Source organism: Petaurus breviceps, unplaced genomic scaffold, assembly GCF_028583685.1.
Source record: "Petaurus breviceps papuanus isolate PSGF00001 unplaced genomic scaffold, PetGlider_PUasm1.0 90591, whole genome shotgun sequence".
NCBI classification, from domain to species: Eukaryota; Metazoa; Chordata; class Mammalia; order Diprotodontia; family Petauridae; genus Petaurus; species Petaurus breviceps.
Window position 1 is genome coordinate 5,960,755 of NW_027187280.1, and position 18,628 is coordinate 5,979,382.

The 18,628-nt window shown below is 42.7% G+C and overlaps 1 protein-coding gene across 1 annotated transcript in view; it reads left to right on the forward strand.

Moving 5' to 3' along the window:
- The window catches only part of LPIN3 (lipin 3), a 33,872-nt gene that overhangs the window by 6,228 nt on the left and 9,016 nt on the right, over positions 1–18,628 (forward strand). Inside the window, exons 2-12 of the mRNA XM_069063584.1 lie at positions 1,082–1,282; positions 1,706–1,801; positions 3,023–3,291; positions 5,407–5,481; positions 5,601–5,681; positions 5,950–6,082; positions 6,450–6,861; positions 7,047–7,143; positions 10,173–10,354; positions 10,656–10,749; positions 17,940–18,009. Of these exons, the coding sequence (XP_068919685.1) occupies positions 1,091–1,282; positions 1,706–1,801; positions 3,023–3,291; positions 5,407–5,481; positions 5,601–5,681; positions 5,950–6,082; positions 6,450–6,861; positions 7,047–7,143; positions 10,173–10,354; positions 10,656–10,749; positions 17,940–18,009 (1,701 nt within the window). The 5' untranslated portion in view covers positions 1,082–1,090. The remainder of the gene's footprint in view (positions 1–1,081; positions 1,283–1,705; positions 1,802–3,022; positions 3,292–5,406; positions 5,482–5,600; positions 5,682–5,949; positions 6,083–6,449; positions 6,862–7,046; positions 7,144–10,172; positions 10,355–10,655; positions 10,750–17,939; positions 18,010–18,628) is intronic.

Sequence of the window (18,628 nt, forward strand, 5' to 3'; positions counted from 1 at the left end):
GTGTGTGTGTTTCTGTCTGTCTCTCTGTCTGGTGGTCTGTGGAGGAAGTTGCCAGGGGCTGGACCCCCGTTTCAGTGAGAGTTGAGCCTGGGGGCTGTTCCTGGGAGCAGAGAACTGAGGAGTCAGCCTCTGGGATCTGATGTAAATGCGTTCTACCCCCAGCTCTGTTTCTGCATCTGAAGCCTGGAGGACAGTCTGGCCTTCTTCTCCCTTGGGTAGCCTGGGGGATGAGGAGAGGATGGTAGAGTACAAGGGGAAAAGGGAGACTTGGCTTGTGGGGTAGGTGGCCATCTCGGCAGATGTCTTTCGCTCTAAGACTGTCTAAAGACTAATTCTGCTCTGAGTTGGCCTTCCAGAGTCCCTTTGCCATTACTGCTTTGAACTTAGGGAGAGCTTCTGAGGGTCTCTGCCTTAGAAGGTATTGAGTGTGCTCCTTGTCACAAATGACCACTTGGGGATATTGTAGAAGGGATTCCTGCTCAGGTAGGCTCTAAGGACCCTTGAAGCTCTGAACTTCTGTAGGGCAACTTGCCAAGGAGGGTCCCTGCAAAGAAGGGGGATGGATGAACTTCTGAAGTATTGAAAGGGTTATAGATGCAGAATTATCGTTTCTTCCCCCCTCCAAGACCAGACAGGTTTGGGGAAAGGCTCCCTGGAGTCTAGAAAGTGGTCTCCTAGGATGAAAAGGAACCCTGAGACTCTGATTCCCTCCTTGATAGTTCTCATGTTGTTCTGGCCCTGCCCTTGTCCCGATTCCCTCCATAGCTTTCAGAACCTTTAACCTTGGAGTCGACTTCTTCATATACGATACCCCAGAGATACCCCATGTGAAAACAATGGTGTCCTAGAGCTCTGTGAGACAAGAATGTGGTGCTTATTATCAATGGGGGTGTAATGCTTATAAAATCCTAGAAATGGTTCATATGCGGTGAGTTGTGATGACTAATGTTGAGCTCAGCTACAAAGGATAATTTACCCTGCAATTGGTACTCTGTAAAGGCTAGGAGAGAGCCATGTGGCTGGGCTATATGGCAGGCCTTGGCCTCCTGCTGACCCTTCCTGTCATGGGCCTTGTTGACAGTGCCAGACCATGAACTATGTGGGCCAGCTGGCAGAGACAGTGTATGTGACAGTGAAGGAACTGTACGAGAGCCTGAACGCTGCCACACTATCAGGCGGCATCGATGTGCTGGTGGTGAAACAACCAGATGGATCCTTCCTCTGCTCCCCTTTCCACGTCCGTTTTGGCAAGCTGGGTGTCCTGCGATCCCGTGAGAAGGTGGTAAGTTGCAGTGTCCGTGGGATGGTGGGTTGTCCCAAAGGTTTCTTGACCTCAATCATCTTGGCTCAGGGTCTGGGTATTGTCATGGGAGGGTGGAGAGCCTAACTTCCCTGGAAATTTAACAAGGTAACACTGTCTACACTATAGGGTGATTAAACTGGGAGACGGTCCCGTCTCCTGCCTTGGGACAGAGAGCAGGGGTTGACTTCTGCCACCCTAGCAATTTGTGCCACGCAATATGGTAATGGGGTAATAGATTCAGAGAATCTGAGTTTGAATCCCAGAGCTGCTCCTTTCTATCTGTGTGTCACTTAATCTCTCTAAGACTCAGTTTCCCCCTCTTTTAAATAAGGGGGTAGTAATGCAAAGGGGAGGGCAAGGGTGGAATTGCTTGTGAGACACGGTCTACTCCTCCCTTACCAGGTTGACATTGAAATTAACGGGGAGCCAGTGGATCTGCAAATGAAATTGGGAGATGATGGAGAAGCCTTCTTTGCTCAGGAGCGAGAGACTACTGAGGTGAGTGTACTGACTTAATCTAATCCTCTTTCTTTCCGGCAGTCACCAGAGACTTCCTAATAACCCTTGCCTTTCCCTTCCCCTTTCTTCTCAGGTCCCAAAGTGCCAGGGTGGGCTTGGGTGCATTACTAGGCCACTTTATAGATCTGTACTTTTATGAGATCTTCATAGGGTCTCTGGGGTCTGTGGTGAGGCCTTGCTGACATTCACACTATAGCTCTTGGGCCTCTTGCTTCTCCAAGTGTGAGGTTTTGGATTTGGAGGAACTTAGATTCAAACTGTACCTGAAATTAGCTCTGTGACCCTGGACATGTCATTCTACATCTTTGCATCTCAGTTTCCCTATGGGTTCTTGTGCAGATCAAACAAAATAACAGATGCAAAGTGTTTGGCAAGCGCTGAAGTGCTCCATGAATGTCCATAACTTTTCAGTCTCTCATTGAACACTTATTCTATTTGGCTCCTGAAAAAATGATTGTTATTATAGTTTATATTTTTCAAGGCTTTAAAGTTGACAAAAAGCTTTCCTCATAACAACCCTGTAAGATATAGCACAAATATTCTTTTCCCTACTTTGTGTATGAAGAAATTGTATTTCAGAGAAGAGAAGTGACTTCAATCAATCCATCAATCTATAAGTGTTAACTATTCATTCAGTTTGTTCTGGACTCTGAGCTAAAATCTGAGGATACAAAAAAAAGATAAAAATGTAGCACCTACCCCAAGGAACTCATATTCTAATTGGCAAGGTGAAGGTGGGGGAACAGCATGGAAAGAACTAGGTATCTGTAAGGTATATAGAGAGCAGATGGAAAGTAAGAGGGAAGACACTAGCAGCTGGGCAGGGTGTGTGTGTGTGTGGTGGGGGGGGAGCAGGACAAAGGTTTGGAAATAGGAAAGGGGGTGGGTCAGTGTCACTGGATTGATGGAGGGGAGTAAAGTGTAAGAAGACTGGGAAAGGGAAGAAAGAGCCAGGTTGAGAAGGGCTTTGGTCCCATTGCTAGGGGACTAGAATTCAAGTCTCCTAAATACAGTAGTACCTTTTCTAATACATCATACAAAGTGCTGACCATCCTCCCAACTCCAGGCCTCTGCCCAAATAGTGTCTTAAATCATTATAATAGGCCTTCCGTGCACATTTGCACGGAGAGAGTGGGCAGTCTGGGAAAGCTTCTGATTTCTCACTGGCTTTGCTTTGGGTCTGCCCTCCCTAAACCCTAGGAGGAGGACCCCACCAGTCTGTTTGCCTCATCTATTCCTTCGGAGGAGATCCTGAGCGACCCTCTGCTGGACCTCATTGAGGATGCCCACCAAAAGACCTCAGAGATTGCTGTCCCACTGAAGAAGAAGAGGTGGCGTCGGAAGAAGGCTAAGAAGAAGGACAAGATTGTTGAAGCAATAACACCAAATTCCAGTTCTGATGAACCGGATGGAGTACAGAGTGAGATTAGCTTACAAGTGAAACCAGTCATAGAATTTTCCTCAACCTCGTGAGTGAGAACCAATGGCAGGGAGCGGGGGGGGGGGGGGGGGCAGGGCAGGGAAGGCAGAGTATCAATCTCTATGCTCTAACACACAGTCATAAAACTTGTTTGGGTTGAGGCCTTTCACTAGCCTTTCTTGGCCAAGAATACAGCTCAATAAATATTATCAGCATACAGTGCTGGGCTTGGAGTCAGGAAGACTCATCTTCCTGAAGTCAAATCTGGCCTCAGACACTTACTAGCTTTGTGACCCTGGGCAACTCACTTAACCCTGTTTGCCTCATCTGTAAAATGAGCTGGAGAAGGAAATGGCAAACCACTTCAGTGTTTATGCCAAGAAAACCCCAAATGGGGCCATGAAGAGTCAGATAGGACTGAACAGCAACAACGCACCCAGCCAGGTGCTTGGCCTTGTAGGGAAGATACAGAAATATACTATAGATTTCCTCCCCTTATTTGTGTGGGTGTGTGATGGAGAAAAGGGAGGGGGAGGGGGATTAGTCTAGTTGGAAAAATAAAATGCAGACATTGAACAAATTAGAGAGTCATTTAAGGGAAAATATATGTGCAGAAAGAATATAAGAGCACTCAAGAAAAATCAAGATGAAGTGATGTTAATTGGGAAAAACATTGTGGAAGAGGTTTGTTTGATGTAGAATCCTGAAGGAAGAAGTTACTGGTGGTCAGTCCCCACGTGACATTTCCTTGAGTCTGAGAACAAAGACAGAAGCACCTTACCAGCTACCATGTGACCTTCCTTTTCTTCCATGATCCATTGCACTTTGACCTGACTCCAACCTGTGAATTCACAGGATTCAATTTCTAACTGTTCTAAACTAGGAAGTAACTTAAAAATCAAACCCCTGCATTTTGCATGTGAGAATGCTGAGATGTGGATAGGATGTGTGTCATTTCCAAAGTCATATAGGTAGGCAGTGGCAGAACTATACTGAAAACCGTGTCTTTAAACCTCCCTCCCCCAAAGATCCAGGGAAGGTGAGGCTTATGCCAAGTCCCTGGAAGTCCCTTCATCATTCAATCAACAAATATTAATTAAGTACCTACTATGAGCCAGGAAGTATGCTAGGCCCTGGGAATACCAGACAAAAAATAAAACAATCCTTACCTGCAAGAAGTTTACATTCCAATGGGGGAGATAACAATTACACGTATAAATAATATGCAGCATAAATATAAAGAGAATAAATGCAAATATGCATAAAGCAATTAGATATAATTGCACTAGAATTGGAGGTAAAAAGACCTGAGTTTGAATCCTGTCTTAGTCACTTAGAACCCATGTGGTCCTGGGCAAGTCACTTAATGTCTGCCTGACTTAGTTTCCTCATCTATAAAATGGGAAAAAAAGATAGTACCTCTGGGGTGGCTAGGTGACGCAGTGAATAGAGCACCGGCCCTGGAGTCAAGAGGACCTGAGTTCAAATCCGGCCTCAGACACTTAACACAAAAAAAAATTAGCCATGTGACATTGGGCAAGTCACTTAACCCCAACTGCCCTCCAAAAAAAAAAAAAAGATAGTACCTCCTTTGCAGAGTTGTAAGGATCAAATGAAACAATATATGTGAAGTACTTTGCAAACCTTAAAGCACTATATACGTGCTAGGTATTGTTATCATAGTTGTTCTGCAAGATAGTTTGGGAGGAAAGGCACCAGCAGTTGAGGAGAATCAAGAAAGGTCTCATGTTTGGTTTTCTCTCTTGGTTATTGAAAAGAAAAAGATTTTCATTTCAGGCTTGTCAAAGAGACTAAGGTTATTTCTGCTTTGGAAACTACTCTCTTGAATCACCAGGTATTTAGGGTAGACTCATCAGCCCTGGGCCCTGCTCCTACTGGGGCCTGTGGAGGTATTGGACCAATGTGCCCGTGGTTATGCAGTCTGCATGTTACTGGTCCCCTTCTGACTTTCATGGTGGGCTTTAGACCTACAAAGACCATAGGTCATAGCTCTCTCTTCTTTCTGCCTCTGTCTTCCTGGTGACCCATGCACTGGCCTTCTTTTGTTCTATGGGTGATAAGGCCCAGGTGTGGTGGGAGCATGGCCTCACCTCTCTTCTCTCTCCCGTGTGGTAATTCTGTTTCCCTTTCTTACTGGTTTCAGCACTGATGATAAAGTTTCTGCACAGTCCAAAGATTCATGTCTCTATTTAGATGTGCCATACCAAGAGAGGGACAGGTAAGAGACTATATCAATGTGCAGACTTGTGGTCTCTCAGTAAGGACTGTTTTTCAGGTGGCTGTAGGAAGGGAAGAGGTAGAGGTGAAGATGGTGACTCTTTTTCCCTGTCTTAATAGTTTCTGCACTGCGGATGATGTCTTGTCAGAGTCCAAAGATTCATTTTTCCTTTCAGATGTGGAATGCCCATGGAAGGAGTGGTAAGATAATCTATCAATGGACAGGCTTGTGGCCACTCAGTGGAGACTCTTTTTCAGATGGCTGTAGGGAGGGAGGAGGGAGGTGGAGATAGGCCTGACTGAGATTCATGAAGAATGCTTCCAGAAGAAAGTTCAGATGGGCTGTGGCAGTTACAGGTCTAGATTGCGTTGGGGTGGGAGCAGAACTGAACTAGAGGTGGTGGGCAAGCAGAAGGGGGAGAAGGAGATGATTTTGGCTAGGAGACCAGAATAAGCCTTTGGTTGGCAGCTGCTCGGGAAGTTTTTCCTCAGAATATCTAACGAGCTTCAAGAGTGACTCTGAGATGGATATGAGATCCACGAACCAGGACTTCATGAGGACTGGGTCTCACATACAGTGGCCCTGGGGGAGGTTTCCTCAGGTCAGCAAATGGGAGCTTGACTTTGCTTATCTTTTTTTGGGAGAAGGAGGTATAGATAGGTCCCAATACAGATAGCTCCCTCTCCCCAAGGTCATGGAGGGTATTGGGGCTTCCTAGGGTACCATCAGAGAGATCACTAGTCCAAGTTGCTGTCCCTCAGAGGTGTTCTAGATTGGGGATGGACAACAGAATTCCTGAACTAATGGGGTTTATTTTGTACCTAAGTACCTAGTTCCACCCCCACCCCATCCCAAAATGCCTCTCCTCCCTCCCCTCCCCTACTCCCTGGACCAAGGTCAGGACCTGTCAGACCTCAAACACCCATCAGATCCTGCCAGCCTAACCTCTGCTTCTTGTTTGCCTGAAGGTGAGAACTCAAGGTGAGACGAAAGGTGAGAATGCAAAGCTGCTGAGGGCATCACACAGTAATGTAGCAACCAAACCTCTTCTTTGGGAAGAACCAATATCCCAGAAGGCTAGTTTTCACAAGTTGGCAGAGTCTCAGACTGTCGTCCAGGATGCTGAGGACATTTCTGGCTCTCCTTACCTGATTCAGCCTCCAGCATTCTCCCAGAATTGCAGATCTTCAGATGAAGCAAAGTGCTGCTTTGCAGCAAGAAACCTCCCAGCAGCCCAGGATTCACTTGCACAGGACCATGAGGAGAATGTGACTAAGAACACTCAGGAGATGGGCTCCTCATCTGGCTCTGTAATGTCCGCCAAGGAGCCCAAACTTCAGGAGGGCTCTGATCCCTCTGGACAGAGAACAAAGAATGAGGGTAAGAATAGTGAGTGAAAGTGGATGCGTGGGAGGTAGGAGAGAGTAGGCAGTGATGCCTCTCATGGACTGGGACCAGCTCATATGATATTTTTGTGGTCCTGAATTTATCTGATACCATGGAGTCTGTCTTCTCATGCCCACACTGGCACTGCCTGATCTGAAGCTTCCTTCCTCTGCACTCAGAAACACAGAGAAGTCAGCACCTGGGACCCAGCGGTATCTACCTTGAAGACTCTCCTTCCCTGAATTCAACTAATGCTACCCTTTACTTCCCCCAAAGGTAGTGACATATTTGCCATTCTCTCTTTTTTAGACTCCTTTTAAAAAATGTTTTTCAATTAATAAAAAAAAATCTGTTTTCTTTTTCTCTCACTTCCCTTCCACCATTGGAAAAAAGAAAAAGCAAACTCTTGTAGCACTAGTGCATAGTCAAACAAAACTAGTTCCCACATTAACTGTGTACAAAAACATATGTATGTCACCCTTTGTCTAGCACCTCTCTCTTCAGGAGATGTGTAGCATATTTCAACATCAATCCTCTGGAATTGTGGCAAACCTCAGAGTTTTTAAGTCTTTAAAAGTTTTGTTTTTTACAATGTTTTTGCATAAATTGTCCTGCTCACTCACTCTGCAACAATTCATACAACGGTTCCTAGGTTTCTCTAATTCTGTTCCCTTCCTCATTTTTTATATGCAATAGTATTCCATTATATTTATAGACCATAACTTGTTCAAGTATTCACTAATTAATAGGTACCTTCTTAGTTCTTTGCCACTTTGAAAAGAGCTACATCAATATTTTTGTACATTTGTGTCCTTTTCCTCTTTCTTTCATCTCTTTGTGTTATAGATTTAGTACTGGTATTACTGGGTCGTAGACTATGTTGCATATTAGTAACTTTTAGGAAATAGTTCCACGTTTCTTTCCAGAATGACTTGCTTAACAGTTCCACCTACCGTGCCTTAATGTTCCTCTCCCATTTATCATGGTCTTTTTTTTGGTCAACTTTGCCAATCTGATGGGTGTGAGATGGAACCTCGGAGTGACTTTAATTTGCATTTCTCTAATTATTAGTAATTTGGAACATTTTGTCATATGACTTTTGATAGCTTGGATTTCTTCTTTTGAAAACTGTCTGTTCATAAACTTTGACCAATTGAGAAACAGCTTTTTTTTTTTTTAATAAATCTGAATCTGTTCTTTACATATCTTGGAAATGTGATCTTTATCAGAGAAATTTACTGCAGAGATTTTTTTCCCCGGTTGCCCATCTAAACTGTATTGGTTTTATTTGTACAAAACCTTATTAATTTAATGTAGTCAAAATTGTCCATTTTATCTTCTGCGTTCCTTTCTTTTCTTTGTTTGGTCATGAACTCTTCCCCTATCCATACATCCTAAAGGTAATTTCTCCTTTGTTCCTCTAAGCTGCTTTAGAACATGTAAGTCATTGTACCCCTTTATCTTAGTATACAGTATGAGATGTTGATTTATACCTAGTTTCTATAAGATTGGTTTCCACTTCCCTCAGTAGTTTTGGTTGAATATTGAGTTCTTAACCCAGTAGCTGGGGTCTTGATGTTTCAAATACTAGGCTATTATTCCCATTTAATTATGTATATCGTGTACCTAATATATCTCACTGGTGAATCTCTATTTCTTAACTAGTACCAACTCATTTTGATGATTACAGCTTTGTTGTTAGAATTTGAGATTTGGTAGTGCTAGGCTTCTTTCCTTCCCTCTTTTTTCATATTTTCCTTTGAGATTCTCTACTTTTTGTTCCTCCATATTAATTTTATTTTTTTTCAACTCCATAAAGTAAAGTAATCTTTTGGTAGTTTGGTGTGGCAGTGGAAAACTAAATTAATTTAGGTATTATCATTCTTTTTTTCTGATACTGCCCAAGGCTTCAGGCTCCCTCCTTCCTGGGAGTGAGCTGATTAAGGGTGTCTGACCTCCCACTGAGATGGACAGGGAGCTCATGGGAAAGTTGCCTTTAAACTATATCCAAAAAGTTACTAAACTGTGCATAGCCTATTACCTATCAATGCCACTACTAGATCTCTACTCCAAAGAGGTCACAGAAATAGGAAAAGGACTCATGTACAAAATTTCTTTTAGCAATCTTTTTGAGATGGCAAAGTATTGGGAATTAAAGTCATGCCTGTCAGCTGGGGAATGATTGAACAAGTTAAGGAATATGACTGTGATGGAATACTATTGTGCTGTAAAAATGATGAAGGAGGTAGTTTCTGAGAAACCTAGAAAGACTTGTATGAACTGATGAATAATGAAATAAGCAGAACCAGGAGAGCAATTTATGCAATAACAACGATGTTGTAGAGACAAACAACTTGGAAAGATTTAGAGACTTTGATCTATGAAATTGTCAACCCTAATTCCAAAGGACTCATGAGAAACCTGCTGCTTACCCCCAGATTGTTGTTTGTCCTTCATGCTTGAAGACCATGGCATCAGGGAGGTGATGCCATGAGTTACAAGTGAATTGGATTTAAGTGAGGGAGGGCTGTGCAGAGTCACCAGCCTCACTTTCTCTTTCGAAGTCAATTGGGTCCAGTGGCAAGATATGGACTGAGTACAGACTTGAGGCTTTTGGGGGTGGAGTGGGGAGATACAGGGGGAATTTGTTTTGCACAACTATGTGTGTTGGTAACAGGGAAGGAAGGAATGAAAGACGCATCTATTAAGTGCCTACTATGTGCCAGACTTGGTGCTAAGCACTTTACAAATATTGTCTCATTTGATCTTCACAGCAGCCCTGGAAGGAAAGTGCTATTATATAATCCTCATTTTTCAGTTGGAGAAACTGAGGCAAGCAGATTAAATTACTTGCCCAGGGTCACACAACTAGTATGTATGTGAGGTTGAGTTTGTCTCTTAACAGTGGGGGGAGAAGACAGAAGGCAGATGAAGCTCTTATTTAAAAAACTTTTATTTTTTGCTTTTTGGTGGAGGAAGGCAGGGCAATTGGGGTTAAGTGACTTGCCCAAGGTCACATGGCTAGTAAATGTTAAGTGCCTGAGGCGGGATTTGAACTCAGGTCCTCCTGACTCCAGGGCTGGTATTCTGTTCACTGTGCCACCTAGCCACCAGAAAGCTCATATTTATTAACTAAAAAAATAAAATTTAGTTAAAAAAAGAAAGTTGTTTTTAGTAAAGACGCACCTATTCCCTTTGATTTACCCTGTAGAAAGGGTGGGTCTCTGGGAGAGTCAGACCTGATAGCAGCAAGTCCTTTCCCATCCCTCTCAGTAAGTTCTCACTGCTTATTCCTCTGTCCTCAGTGAAATTGGTCTTGAAGCCAAACGATTGAGTGAACCCTCCTGCTCAGAGACAAACCTCTTGCACGCTGCGGTTGTGGAGGACACTAACACAGCCAACTTGTCTGATACTTCCCTGGAACAGGAGAATGACATCAAGCTTTCTCTCTGTGGTGGACTGGCTGATAATCGGGACATCTCAACAGGTGGGTCTGATAGTAGTCTTTCATGGGGAGCAGAGGAGAAGGAGCCAGGGAACCGCATTCACAAGGCAGAGGTGGCGGTAGGGGAGGTTGATGGTGGGCATTCTCCAGTCCAGTGGCTGGTGTACCAAGGCTGTCCTCACTCCCTCAGCCAGCTGGACCCTTTGGGCCAGGGGTGGGGAAGCTGAAGACTGAAGTCCAAAGGCCACACTTAAGGATCTAGAAGGCTACATGTATCCCCTGCGCTCTAGTTTCTCGATCTGTTTTTGTCCTCCCATTTTCATTTGCCTCCTCTTTCCTCCAGAGAAGTTTACTAAATACGCCATATCCTACCAGAATTTCGCTGATAACCCAGGAATCCTGAATGACCCCAACCTGGTTGTGAAAATTGGAAATAAGTAAGTCTCCTGTGAGGAGTAGGGTTGAGGTGGGAGGTGTTTGTCTTAGAGTGGGCAGAAATGTCTTCAGTCCTTCCAAGAGCCCAGATCAGGAAGACATCTATTGCTTTGAATCTGAAAGACATGCTTAATTACTCTTCAACCACCTTATCTCACCTCTGCCTGTCAGAGAGTCTAGGGCAGGGGTCTAGGCCCTTTGCCACATGTGGGCCTTGAGGGCCATATGTGGCCTAGAGGCCATAGATTCTCCACTCCTGTTCTAGGGGATGCCAGCTTCAGGCACATCAGGCATCTTCTCCCTAGAGCAGGAGTGCTAAGGCAATCTCAATCTCCTGTTTTCATTGGCAATTCAGACCCTGCCTCTGCAGACTAGCATATCTTGGAGCCTTCTCTACTTAGAGGCAGTTAGGTGGCTTGATAGAGTACTGGGTCTGTAGTCAGGAAGATCTGAATTCAAATTTGACCGCAAACACTTACTAGCTGTGTGACCCGGGGCAAGTCACTTAATCCTATTTGTCTCACTTTCCTCAGCTGTAAAATGGGAATTACAGCAGCACCTGCCTTGCAGGGTTGTTGTAAGGACCAAATGAGGTGATATTTGTAGAGTGCTTAGCATTTGTGTATGGCACATAGTAGGTGATACATAACTGTTTATTCCTTCCTTCCCTCCATTTTGCAGGGGAAACCCCCGTTCAGTAGGTGTGAGGTGGTTATCAGATGCCCACCATGTACAAGAGATTCATATTGGATGAAGCAGGAGCTGGGGATGCCTCTCAGGAGGGCGAGGATCAGTCAAGCTGAGGGAGTGGGTGTGGGTGGTTAGGAGTGGGAGACAGGAGCGGTGAGGAATAATAGGAAGAGCTCTGGATGTGGAGTTGGAGGGCCTGGGTTCAAATCCTGGCACTGTTACTTATCTGCCTTTGTGATCTCGTGGACAGGTCTATTCTGTCTACAATCCTGTTGCCTCATTGGCAAAATAAGCGTGTATGTGCTTTGGTGGGGGAGTGAGGAATAGTGGGGTGGGGAACTTCCAAAATTTTTTTTCAGACTCACATAATGATGGTTCTGCTCTTAGTATCTGTGGATTAAGCAAAAAAAAAAAATGCGATTTTACATGTGTAGAGAAAAACAGTCTTGATGATGAAGATCAGAAGCGCCTCTCTTTGTTACCTGGGGGCGTTGAGGGGTAAAGTTATCTTGCCAAGGTTACACACCCGGTATATATCAGAGGCAGGATCTCCCTGAATCTAAGACTGGACCTCTCTCCTCTATACTGCACTCTCAGTTTCTTGGTTAAGAAAATATGCAATCATAAAAAAAGCTCCAGTGAATTTAGCAATTAATTCACCAACAAGACACATGCATCCTGGCCCAGGAAACCAAGGCAGGAGCCTATTCTGAAAGGTGGGCCTTTTGGAGTATCTCCCAGGTCCCTCATACAAACCAGTTTTTTCCTTGATAACTTTCTTTTTTATATCATATTCATTCCCAAATATATTCTTCCACACTCCCCAGTCCAGTGAGATAGCCTTTGTAGAAGAGATAAGAAAAGTTCAGCAAAACCAATCAATATATCAGCTGTGTCTGACAGTCTATATAATATTCCACATTCATAGCTCCTCCCTCACTCCTACCCCCATCTCTGCAAAAAAGGGAGGCCTAGTTTTTACACTGACCTAAAGCTTTGATTTTGGGTACCTTTGACTTATTCAGCTGCCAGGGCTGGCCAGCCTGTCCTTTCCATCACTGTTCAGCTAAGTTATATCCACATCTGCTGTTCACACTCTGTATTTTATATGTGAAATTCTTACTTGGTTCCAAACAATCCCTGAGACCCCATAAACTGAAATGTGCAAGGAAATCCTGAGTGTGAGAGATGGCAACTCACCCTAAATAGCTCCCCCTGGGACCTGGCTGCCTGAATTCTTGGAGCCGGCTGCCCCAGAACCCTGTAGGCTGCCTGTTAGACTTCAGAGGCAGGAGACCAGGGTTCCAGTGCAAGCACTTAATACTAGCTGTGTAACCCTAGGAAACAACTACTTAGCCATTCTGGGCCTCACTTTTCTCATCTGTAAAATGGGGGTGGATGATACTAAAAACCTAAAAAAACTATAAATAAATATAAACACTATAAACCTAAAAAGGTAAATTTTTTTTAAAAGGTAAAAACTTCAGAAATGTGAGATACGCTGTGTAAACCATCCCGATGTGGCTGGATTTAAGGAGTATGAGGGAGTATTTATATGGTTATTAAAGTCCTCTCAGTTAAGGACAGGAGTTGTGGAGGAAAGAAAGATGACTAGCCTGTTTCTGAGCTTCTCAGGATATTTTCATATTGGACCTGATTCTCCTATTGCTGCTACAGCATCTCAGGTCCTTGATACCGATCTTGTTTCCTGCCATTGTATCGGTCAGGGACAGACAATCATATTGAGAAGAAACGGTAAGCAATTAGACATTTCTTGAAGTCCAGTGACTGGTCAGTCAAAAACCATGTATTAAGCACCTGCTGTGTACTGGGCACTGTGCTAATAGCTATAGATACAAGGAAAAGCAAAAACAGTCCTGTTCTCAAGGAGCTCAGCGCTTAATAGAGAAGGCGACACGTAAATAACAACGCACAAACACGCTGCAGACAGGAGAAGTTGGAAATAACCAACTGAAATAAGGCACTAGAATTAAGGAGAATTGGGGAAGGCTTCTTACATTTAAGCTGACACTTGAAGGAAACCAAGAAGTGGAAATGAGGAGGGAGAGCATTCCAGACATGGGGGACAGCCATAAAAATGCCTGGAATCAGAAGATGGAGTGTCTCTTTTGAGGAACAACCAGGAGACCAGGGTCATTGGACTGAGTAAGAGAGAAGAGGAATGGGGGAGACGTAAGAAAATGGGCTTTGAACAATAAATAGCAAAAACCAGGGCTGGACTTAGAATCAGAAAGACTTGGTCTGAATCCTGCTTTTGATGGCATCTAGCTGTATGGACCCTGAACAAGTCATTTAACCTCAGTTTCCACATATGTAAAATGGAGATAATACCTGTAGCACTTACCTGACAAGATTGTGGCAAGACTCATATGAAATATGAATGTAAAGTGATTTGCAAACCTTAAAGGACTATATGAATGTCAGGTGGTGGTGTTACTATAATTGGCCGTCATTATTGTTAGAGAGTTTTTCTCATCTTTTTTGATCACGATTCAGGTAGAACCCATCCTAGGGCAAGTTTCTCTCCTACTATGATTTGTTTATGTTTAATTGTCTGCAAACTATTTCACACGCAGATGGAACAATTGAATAAGAGTTTTGGAATCTATTGTTATTATTACTATTATTATTATCTAATTCTGTGGACACTTAGCCAGGTAGACAGATAACTGCTTTCTGTAGTTGCATAACAATATTGAGGTGTAAGTTAGGCTCACTGACAGCTTCCTTAGGACATCTCCAGTGGTATGTAAGATGACAAGGACAGAATGCACCTCATCCTTCGTCTAAAAGATCTTGATTGTTTCAGTCTATGTACTTTGAAATCTCTTAATTCCATGAAGCTTGGAGATTGTGAGTGTTTGAGATGGTAACATCTGTTTAAAATGTTGTTAAGTTTTTATGAATCAAAATTGTGGGCAACCTTTCAATATGTGATAAGACCCATGCTAGTATAGTTTACAAGTTGAATTTTCTAGTCAATTTTGAAATCTATGTAAATGTCTGATGCATAATTTTGGCCACCAGGTAATGTCTTGTTAGGTATTTTGTAGGTGCTAAATTTTCATAGCCTGCACTTTATATGTTGCATTTTCTCCACCATTTCCTTGCATAGTATACATTGATCACTAAGTTTGGAAGCCTTAAGGATCTCCCTTCAGTATTTCTGGGTAATGATCTGGTTCTGAACACCCATCACAAACACCTCCATTTGCACAAACAAACCTGCATGACTCATCCTTATGTTGTTGACTGTGTTCTTGTGATATCACCTGAGGAGAGTCTTCTGGATTCCATTCTGAAATCTTAGTCATTTCATAAACTCCATCCAGTGACCTAAAGCCATGTACTTCTCATCAGTCTTTAGGATTGTTTGGTCAAGTAATGTCTGCTTATTCTAAAAGTCTTTCTGTCATGTACTTTAAGAATGTCAAATTTCTTCCTTTTTTTGAGTAGTTATTGATCTTTCTATAACAACCTTAGGGTAATGGGTTTTATGTTTTAATAATATCTCAGGAGGGTGGTTGTCAGGGTATGTTCCAAAATTATTACAATTCATTTTACAACTTTGAAAGCTAATATTAAGACTAATATTGTTGGGGTGGCTAGGCGGCGCAGTGAAGAGAGCATCGGCCCTGGGGTCAGGAGGACCTGAATTCAAATCCAGCCTCAGACACTTAACACAAAAACTAGCCATGTGATGTTGGGCAAGTCACTTAACCCCAATTGCCCTCCAAAAAGGAAAAAAAAATAAAAGACTAATATTGAACAGGTGTTAATTGCTTTCCATGGGTTCTTCCTATTCAGCTTTGCTTTTAAAATGCTAGTCTCAGTGTATTAAATCACAGCTTTGAAATAATTATGCTTCATTTGTCTTGCCTGAAGATCAGAGTATTTCTTGATGTTTTTTATCCATTGTTTTCATGTAACCATGTGATTCAAGCTTGGAGTCTTCAGGCTCTGACCTTTCTTGGTATATGTTAAGAATTTTAACACTTATTGAGCCAAAATAACATTTTGATAACATTTGAAGAAGATTCCATGAAATGAAACTGTTTAATTTGTTTTTAAGAGCATCTGTAGCTTGATATTTTTCTTTCTTTTTTTTTTTTTTTTTAAAGCAATCGGGGTTAAGTAACTTGCTCAAGGTTACACGGCCAGTTATTTCTGGGTTTAGGTGCTGAATATCTGAGCCCGGATTTGATCCAGGTCATCCCAACACTGGAGCTGGTGCTCTTACTCGCTGAGCCACCTGGCTGCCCCTAAGCAATTGGGGTTAAGTAACTTGCTCAAGGTTACACAGCCAGGTGTTTCTGGGTGGGTGCTAAGTGTCTGAGCCCGGGATTAGATCTCCAGGTCTTCTCAAGACTGGAGCCGTTGCTCTTACTCGCTGTGCTACCTGGCCGCCCCTTGATATTTTTCTTATACATCAAGTGGTTAATAAGATATTTTAGTTCAACTCTCTTAATTTGGTGGGGGTAATTCTCTTGTTTTAAAATTTTTTATTTGTGTTCTACTGTTTCTTGTCATAGATTCATTTGTTTCTGTCTGATCTATTATAATTTTCAGGGAATATGTTCCTTGGATAGTATGCTGAACTATTTATTCTTCTTCCAATTCCTTCCCCTAGAGCTCTTATTTAATTTATAATGTCATTTTAAAAATTTTTTGCTTAATTTCTTCCAGGAATTCTAGACTTTGTGGCAAAGTGGTATTTTTGTTTGAGAATTTGCTTGTAAGATGTTGTGGAGTTATTCTCTTCTTCTGGGTCTATCTTATGCATCCTTGGAGCCATAATTTCTTTTTAATGTGTCTTCTCATTTTTTCCAACCTTATTTCCTTAATTGAGACTTTGTGTCAAGACCAAACTCTGTGTACATCTGGAAGGAATGATGGGGCCTTGTTTAGTCCCCATCTTGCAACCATGGAGATGACCAGAATTTTTTCACATCCTCTTTCTTTAGGTGTTCTTTCTCCCCTGTGATTTATTTCTTAAGCCTCTGGAGTAGTTTTTATTTGATATTGAACTACTAAATTTGTTCTTTGAGCTGCTTCAACTCCTTGTATCACTTAACCTTTTACCTTTGGCCCTCAGTTACTGATTAAGGGAGCCTAGAATTTCTAATATGCTTTTCTTTTTCTTGTCACTTCTATATATTGCCTTTAATTGCACAATATGATGTTCAAGTGTTCTACTGTCCATACCAGTTAGATCTTTCAATGCATTTCCACAGATCTTCAGTAGCTTTCTCAAGTTACATCTACTATGGTGGCCTGGGGAGGGAGGATGGTAGAGGAATTCCTTGATAACTCCACCTTTCCTAGCATGGCAACAGCTGCTGCATATACCACTGTGTGCAGGTTTTGAAATGATTTTCATATTTTTCTGTCAAATGCTGTGGGGAAATATGTTTGCTTATAATGGTTAAAGCAGAAGCTGGTTTTTTTATTACTCTGTTTCGGTATAATTGGTCTACCAGTTGGATTCATGCCATCAAGTTCAAAAAGAACCTTCCAGAGTTCCAGTCTTAAGTATGGCCATCTCCTTTTCAAGGTCATTGGAGACTTCAGTACTGTTTTTGTCATCTTTCTCATTATGAAGTAGGATTTCTGGAGTTTGCATTAAAAAGTAAAGATTTTCTATGACCTCCAGGGTCCTTGACTTTTCCTTCTTCAGATTTTAGTAGTCCCTTGATTTCATTTCTTATTTCATCTGATGTGGGCCTAGGGATGAAGTTATTTTTTTCAATTGTCCTGCGCTATTCAGCTATATGTTGTCATGTGACTTAGAAATGAGAGTACAATTGACAAAAAGTATGAAACCCTTGGTCAGATCTGCTTCCACTTTTTTAGAAGATGGTTCTAGAACATAAGAAAGTGTTTATACTTTCAGCTCATTTCACAGGTACTCATGGTTTACCTATTCTAGTGTTCAGAATAAATTGTACTGAAGCATTTCCATTAGGTAAGGTATTGACATTTCTGGTTTGTTCTGATATATCTTACCTTCTTGTGATATCAAAACATGAAAGTCATTTGCACTCTTCTCTGTGTTATAATGGTTTTGAGAAGACCAACCCGTAATTCTCTCTTGCCCCATCTATTTCTTTGGCTCTTGGAAGGAGTTCCGTCACACTGCCTGGGATGCTTACCCCATTAGAAGTATTATCAGAGCTTAGTTCACCCACATTTCAGCCTGTCAGTCCTTCACAGCTAATGGTCTTAAGAAACAAAGTTTCTACAGTATGTCACACAACGCACACAGCATGGAGATTGGTTGGACTTCGAGAGAGGAGTTACATGTGAAACCTCTCAGAATCTAAACAAAGTAACTGAAAATGGGAGCCCAGGGTCTTTTTCTGGATGGAAAGTTCCAGCTTTGAGCCTCATTTGGGGCCTTAAGCCCATCAATAGTCAGGCTTTGCCTTTTTAACCATTTTTTCCTGGGAAGTTACTTTTCCTTCCTGTTCCCCCTTTCTAGGCATTACAATTGGGCAGTAGCTGCCCCCATGATCCTGTCCCTTCAGGCCTTTCAGAAGAGTTTGCCCAAGGTAATGAAGGAGAACTCCCTCTCCATCTGTCTTTCCTGCTCTGGTCATAGGGAGGGTTCGGGTGATGCTACAGGGAGCTTGGGGAGGGGGGAGAGCGAGGAGAAGAGGGACTGGTGGGAACTTCCATTATAAAACTCTAGACATCCTAGGGTATTAGCCAAGAAAGGGATAAATCTCCAAATTAGGGCTGATTCTAAATCCCAGAACAGGGAATTTCCAAGTCCTTCAAACCAATTCATCTGGTCCCTTCCTGACTCAATGGGTTTGTCCTGTCTGCCTATCACTTCTCCCTCTGTACTTCCTAGGAAATTGTTCACAGTGACACTGGTCCAGATGGCCTTATCCTAGGGACTGTGAGGACAGTGGCTTTGGGAGTAATCCATAGTTTTCTTGGGAAAGTTTGGGTGGAAGAATGAGTCAGAAGGAAGGACAGCAATTCCTGTTAACAATTCTCTTAGACACCTGGTGACTCTGTATACGAAGTCCCTTATCCTCAAAAGTCTTGCCATCTCTGCTAAAGTACCACCTCTCTGGTTATTGTGAGGTGTACTGGCCTGTTGGGTGGGAAGAAGGGCTCCTGAATCCCCTTCTTCCATTCATTTATTCAGCAAGCATTTAC